The 7,406-nt window shown below is 35.2% G+C and overlaps 1 protein-coding gene across 1 annotated transcript in view; it reads right to left on the bottom strand.

The window, feature by feature from the left end:
- The window catches only part of LOC106875605 (telomerase protein component 1), a 214,501-nt gene that overhangs the window by 45,734 nt on the left and 161,361 nt on the right, over nt 1-7,406 (bottom strand). The window contains exon 47 of the mRNA XM_052966744.1: nt 5,816-5,893. Within this exon, the coding sequence (XP_052822704.1) occupies nt 5,816-5,893 (78 nt within the window). The remainder of the gene's footprint in view (nt 1-5,815; nt 5,894-7,406) is intronic.

The following is a 7,406-nucleotide window of genomic DNA, read 5'->3' as shown; positions in this document are numbered from 1 at the left end:
TATATATATATATATATATATATATATATATATATATATATACACATACATACACACATACATATCTATTACCTCTTGTATATATATATATATATATATGTATATATATATGTCTCAATTACCTCTTGACTGTCTCTTGTGTATGCGAGTGCTATGGTTCACAGACTCATATTTCACAATCACATACACCAACACACAAACATATGTAAACACACACACATGCATACACATATGTATGCACAAAGAGACAAAGACAAACATATATACTTCAATATAATTCTGTCACATACAAATACACACACACTTTTCTTTTATAATCTTGATTTCATAGGTGAGAAACAGCCTAAACGTGCTAATGTTTTAACGAAGGAATAGATGCCAATTCGTTAGTTGGAAATATCTTAAATTTGTCATCGTTCCAATATTTCAACAAGACTATAGTCTATACTCACCAGCTGTCTTAGACACAGCAGTAACCTATGGTTTCCGTAAGCTGTTGTAAAAGTCGTTATTTTTTGTTCTATAGTGCTTAACCCATAAGCATTCAGATTTCTCAGTCAAATGTAATATTCATTTATTCACGGTTTTGAATTAATCATGTATTATCTCATAGCTTTGAGATTTCAATGGTGTGATTGTTTATTTTGAGAATAATATTGTAGGATAAGTGTGTGCCCAGCACCGCCTTCCTGGCACTTGTGCCGGTGGCACGTGTAAAGACATTCGAGCGAGATTGTTGCCAGTGCCACTGGACTGGCTCCTGTGCAGGTGGCACGTACAATACACCATTTTGAGCATGGCTGTTGCTAGTACCGCTTGACTGGCCTTCGTGCCGGTGGCACGTAAAAGCACCCACTACACTCTCGGAGTGGTTGGCATTAGGAAGGGCATCCAGCAGTAGAAACTCTGCCAAATCAGATTGGAGCCTGGTGTAGCCATCTGGTTCACCAGTCCTAAGTCAAATTGTCCAACCCATGCTAGCATGGAAAGCGGACGTTAAACGATGATGATGATGATGATGATGATGATGAAGTGTGATGGGCTAGATCTGTTTAAAGATCTAGTTTAAAGATAAAGCAAGTAGATTATTCTGGCTGGATGTGGCCGGTTTAAATGCTAAAGAGTTAACCCTTTAGAATTCAGATTTTTCTGTCAAATGCAATGCTTTTTCATTCAGGTTGTTTTCAATTAATCATGCATTATCTTGAGGCTTCAAGATTTTAATGATGTAGTTACTCTCTCTTTTTACTCTTTTACTTGTTTCAGTCATTTGACTGCAGCCATGCTGGAGCACCGCCTTTAGTCGAGCAAATCGACTCCGAGACTTATTCTTTGTAAGCCTAGTACTTATTCTATCGGTCTCTTTTGCCGAACTGCTAAGTTACAAGGACGTAAACACACCAGCACCGGTTGTCAAGTGATGTTGGGGGGACAAACACAGACACACACATATATATATATATATATACATATACACGACGGGTTTCTTTCAGTTTCCGCCTACCAAATCCGCTCACAAGGCTTTGGTCGGCCCGAGGCTATAGTAGAAGACACTTGCCCAAAGTGCCATGCAGTGGGATTGAACCCAGAACCATGTGGTTGGTAAGCAAGCTACTTGCTAGTATTATAGATACTTCTTTCAAAATTACTATTTTGTTTTGTTGTGTCTGGGGAGAGTCATTCTCTTTTAGTGCCTTATAATTTAACACACTCACCAGTAAAATTTCCATTCATTTACTTATTTATTTTTTCCTAAAAATTTTCATTGCGTCTTGCAACCTTTTCAACAGTCGTTGTGTTAAATAACAAGGAACTAAAAGAGAATGACTCTCTCCAGACACAACAAAATATGCTTCAACACATGAACTCACACAAAGAATCTTACAAACCAAATCCAAAAACGAATTCCTATTTGGTTTTTCACTCATTAATTTGTGTTAAGCTGAACTACGCAAAATGCAAGAGAAAGAAACTGAGCTGTTTCTTGCGATAAATACATCCAAACTAACATTGTTTCCATGGATCCTTAAAATACTCCTGTGTGTCCCCAATTTACTATTTTGCTTGTACGGACCCCCAAGAGTCATATGAACCCCAGTTGAAATCCACTGATATAAACTGTCAACTCTTTTGACCAGGGAGTTTTCTCATGTATCAACTCAGCAAATTGAAAGCCTTTTGTGTCAACATGACATTTCCATATTTAAAACACAGTTATAATATGTGTAATGAAAGGATCTTTTCATTGATCACTAAAGGTGCTTAATTCTCTTTTTTTTTTACTGTTTCCTAGGAGTTTTTTTTTTTTTTTCCTGTTTACTATTCTAACGATATTATTAGCTTTATTAATTGCATCTGCCATGCATTTTCATAATTTTAAATCTTTTATCAATGATTCATGACAAGATATTTCCTTTCAATAACAATTTTGAGGATACGGTATTCAGTTTGACAGACTGTTCTCTATAATTTGATGCCAAAAGTTAACACATTCTTCATCACAAAGGGATAAAATTCTGAATAAAAAGATCAAAAATTCAGTTTATTCAATAATATCATTTCTAATTCAAAAGCCAATATCCAATTCAGAATGGCTGAATCCATTAAAAATGTCATAATGTATTTCAGTGTTTAGTAGTTACGTAGAATGGTGGGGCTGGCAGAATCATTAGAGCATCAGACAAAATGCCTGGTAGTATATCTTCTGGCTCTTTATATTTTGAGTTCAAATCCCACCAAGGTCAATTTTGACTTACATCTTTCTGTAAGTTAATAAAATTAAGTATTGGTTAAGCATTAGGATCAATTTAATTGATTAAACCTTCTCTAAGTTTTCTGGCTTTGTGTCTAAGATAGAAACAATTATTTGACAGAATTGTTATAATGCTGGGAAAGATCTTGATCAAAGATCTGATCAGTGCCAAGAGTTAAACAACAACAACAGCAGCTAATATCCATTTCCATTTTCAGTAATCCCTAACTTCATAAACCTTGGAGTTGTTCCTGAAATTCCACATAGGCTTTCAGCTAACCAACAAATGAGTGAGCCTCAATGTGGTTACTAAATTTGCAAATCAGAACAAAAGATCAAAATTGAAGAATTCTTACTAAACTTTCCATAGGCGCAGGAGTGGTTGTGTGGTAAGTAGCTTGCTTGTAAACCACATGGTTCTGGGTTCAATCCCACTGCGTGGCACCTTGGGCAAGTGTCTTCTACTATAGCCTCGAGCCGACCAAAGCCTCGTGAGTGGATTTGCTAGATGGAAACTTAAAGAAGCCCGTCATATATATGTATGTATATATATGTGTGTATGTGTGTGTATATGTTTGTCCCTCCAACATCGCTTGACAACCGATGTTGGTGTGTTTATGTTTCCGTAACCTAGCAGTTCAGCAAAAGAGACCAATAGAATAAGTACTAAGCTTCCAAAGAATAAGTCCTGGGGTCGATTTGCTCGACTAAAAGGTGGTGCTCCAGCATGGCCACAGTCAAATGACTGAAACAAGTAAAAGAGTAAAAGAGTAAACTGGCTAAAATTTGTTATTTCCAACATAATGAATTTACCATACTCTGAAAGTTATACATACAACAAAAAAGAAAAAAAACATTCAGTTAGTCATCAATATTAAAACTGCATTAACAACAACCAGCTTGCTCTTGTGTATTTTGTTGTGGGCACTCCGTCGCTTACGATGTCGAGGGTTCCAGTTGATCCGATCAACGGAACAGCCTGCTCGTGAAATTAACGTGCAAGTGGCTGAGCACTCCACAGACACGTGTACCCTTAACGTAGTTCTCGGGGAGATTCAGCGTGACACAGTGTGACAAGGCTGACCCTTTGAATTACAGGCACTACAGAAACAGGAAATAAGAGTGAGAGAAAGTTGTGGTGGAAGAATACAGCAGGGTTCGCCACCATCCCCTGCTGGAGCCTTGTGGAGCTTTAGGTGTTTTCGCTCAATAAACTCTCACAACGCCCGGTCTGGGAATCGAAACTGCGATCCTATGACCGCGAGTCCGCTGCCCTAACCACTGGTCCATTGCGCTTCCACCTTGTGTATTTTACACATACGATATTGAAGACATGTAAATGTCACATGTGTTTTGCATGTGAACAGATGAATATATCATATCATGTGTTCTGCAAATGACTGTAGATGATGTTTGATGCATATATTCTACTTTTTTCTTTTTGTTTTGTTTGTTGTTTTTTTTGACAACCAATCAAAATCTTAATGATTACTCCTATGTCAATGTGTTTTGAAATATTTTTGCTGATGTACTGTCATTTGCTTTCCTTATTCAGCTTTTTGAATAATTAAATAATTAGCCACTTAAAACTCAGCAAAACAGTTCAAGATCAAAATGTATCAACTTGTAGTAAATTTTCTTCATTTTTAAATACAAGCATTCAACAATATTTTCTCTCTCACATACACATGCATATGCATACAGCGCCTGCACACAGACACACACATACATACACATCAGACATCTACTACTGCAGCCTAAGAAAGAAGAAGAAAAATTAACAAATCCCAGTATGAGCATTAAACTTACAAATTTATTACTTTCTAGGTGACAATGCTACTAATTGCATTAAGTGAACTCTGAAAACATTGACTATTGAAACAGCAAGCATAAACAACATTTTTATTGAATGAACTTAATGATCTTGTAAGATCTCAAAACCAATGAAAATCACTAACAATTTAACAGCTACTTAACTACTAATGGATAGCCTGCCCAAACAAATATCTAAAAGTCCAGTACTCGTGATTCTACCTAACCACCAAACCATTTTCATTCCTCTACCCTGCTTCACTCTCCTTGTGCCTTGATGGTATGTTCTGATACCTCATTTTCACTATCGTTTCTCCCTTTTCATCTCGGGTAACCATATATCTTCTCTACAGTAAGACATCTGCTCTTGTCCCCACTATCATGCTTTAACTGCTTTGTACCTGGCATAAAGCATTCTGCCCCAACACTGTACTCTTGCTCTATCAAAGAATGTGTTTTGGCAAGTAACACAGGGATTTTATGAATGCTAGCACCACATTAAAAAAAAAAAGGGATCCCAGTACACTCTTTTAAGTGATTGGTGTTATGAAGGGCATCCAGCTATAGGGGTCTTACCAAAGCAAACACTGAAGCCCAATGCAGCCCTCAAGCTAGTTGGATGCTGTTAAACCAGCCAACTCATGCTAACATGGATTATTGATATTAAATGATGATAATGATGATGATGATAATGATGATGATAATGATGATGCACAAACACAAATGCATGCACACACTCACACACACATCTATAAGTATAAAACACAAAAAGGAATGGAGAATTATATATATATTTTTGTTTCATAATTCATAATCCATAATTTGCTTATGTACGTTTCAGATGAGTTAGCGTTGCATAAAACAATGATGTGTCCATCACTCCCAAATGAGATTGAAGGTAAGTTATCTCATCTGTCCATGACTCTGAGTGTATATATATTCTGCCATGCTATTTCAACCACCAGAAAATATATAAAACATATACATTAAGTATATGTAGTTAATAATATATACATACATATGTTATGTATGTATACATATGTGTGTGTATATATATATATATATATATATATATACTTACATATGATGAAGATGATGGATTAATGATGAATATTCACTTGCTCAACTGACCAACCTACTCATAAATTAAACATCTAAGTACTCTACAGACCAGACATGCATTCCCTTAACTTGATTGCCAAGCTGAATCAGCATGGAATGATATGTGACAAGGGTGGAATATTTACTTACTGGTACCATCCAATTGGCACTCTTCCAGCTTGTTTGCGTTTCCCTAATTTTGCTGGTGAGACTTGGCTTGATTCAGTGCTGTGGGCAAAAAGATTTACAATTAAGATGTTTTATAGTGGGATCAAACATGGTAACTCATGATTGATAAGAGAAATTTTTCCCCACTTGATCATGCTTTTCCCACTAAATGTACATTAGGGTTATGACTTTTTCACAACCTAATAACCCTATACTGTAATTCGATGAATAATATCATAAAAGTCAGGAAACTAACATTTATTTTGCTCTATTTCAAAAGAATGTCACCCCCAATTTCAGAAATTAATCACCACTTTTGGACCCAAGTTTTTACCAAAGTTGGTGTGCTGACCCAATGCAATTCAGAAATAGTATATCTGAAATTTCAGCTTTCTAGTTGAAGTAGTTTCAAAGTCATGGGCTTTTAAAACTATAATCACTAGGTGGCACTAGATTCCTACTTCAGTATTTCCTCTGCATGAATCCTTGTAAACGCAAGAGAGATGCAGAAGAAAAGTGTATTTATACATTTTTAAGATTACTGAATTGAAATTGCTCTTTGCAAAGGTTCAAAACTAGGCTATTTTAAGACAGATACCACTACAAACATTCAATAACATACAAAATTAAAAACAATAAACGTTTTTAACTTTATAGGTTTAATTCTAATTTTAAATAACTGTATTAGAAAAAAGGTGCTGAATGTTAGCAAATTTTTAAACATAAGAATTAATGTTTTGTTAGATAAAATAAATCGAAGCTGAATTTTTTCTTTTTTACAAACATCATAAAGATCTTGAAGATACTTGGTTGCCCATTCTGTACTCTGATTTTTCTGGGAATTTCCAGTTTTGATGGATCTCAACTCCAAAAGTTTTTATGGAGTTCAATGCTTTTCTATGAACCTGTTCCAAGGAACAGGTAGTGACCAATAATTTGAAGTTTCATTGGTATCCTGCTGTTGTTTTCCAAAGAATGCTCTTCTAGAGAAACAGGTCTTCTTTTCTTATGTGAGTCTTGAAATTGCACGAGATTCTTCATCCCAATTTTTTTGTTTATTTGAGTGACACAAGCACTTATCTTATGAGACATTATGTTACATACTCTAGTTGGATAAGCCTACTATTTTGAAAAAACAGTTAATATAGTGAGAGGTTTTAGTGTCATAGAAATAAAAAGGAGACGAAGAGGATATTTCCTAAAGTAGGGCCTAAGAAGTAACAAATTAGAAACTCAATAACTCCTAAACTACTTAAACTTGAAAACTGAAATTTGAGATATACAGCTTCTGCATTGCATTAAGTCAGCAGACCAAGTTTGGTAAAAACTTGAGTAGGCGTTATGAAACCCCAACCCTCACCCACCTAGAATTTTGCATGACTTGGGTTAAAAATGGTATTAGATTTCTTCAGTTGAGGTGACGTTTTTTTAAAAATACTTAAAATAAGGGTTATTTTCCCCACTTATATGAAATTGTTCATCGACTTATGATACATATATGATATATATATATATATATATATATATATATATCATATGTATATATAAATATATACATATATCATATGTATAT

This window comes from Octopus bimaculoides, chromosome 3 (assembly GCF_001194135.2).
Source record: "Octopus bimaculoides isolate UCB-OBI-ISO-001 chromosome 3, ASM119413v2, whole genome shotgun sequence".
In the NCBI taxonomy this organism is placed as follows: domain Eukaryota; kingdom Metazoa; phylum Mollusca; class Cephalopoda; order Octopoda; family Octopodidae; genus Octopus; species Octopus bimaculoides.
Note: the sequence above shows the minus strand (reverse complement) of the source record. Positions and strands in the feature narration are given on the sequence as shown.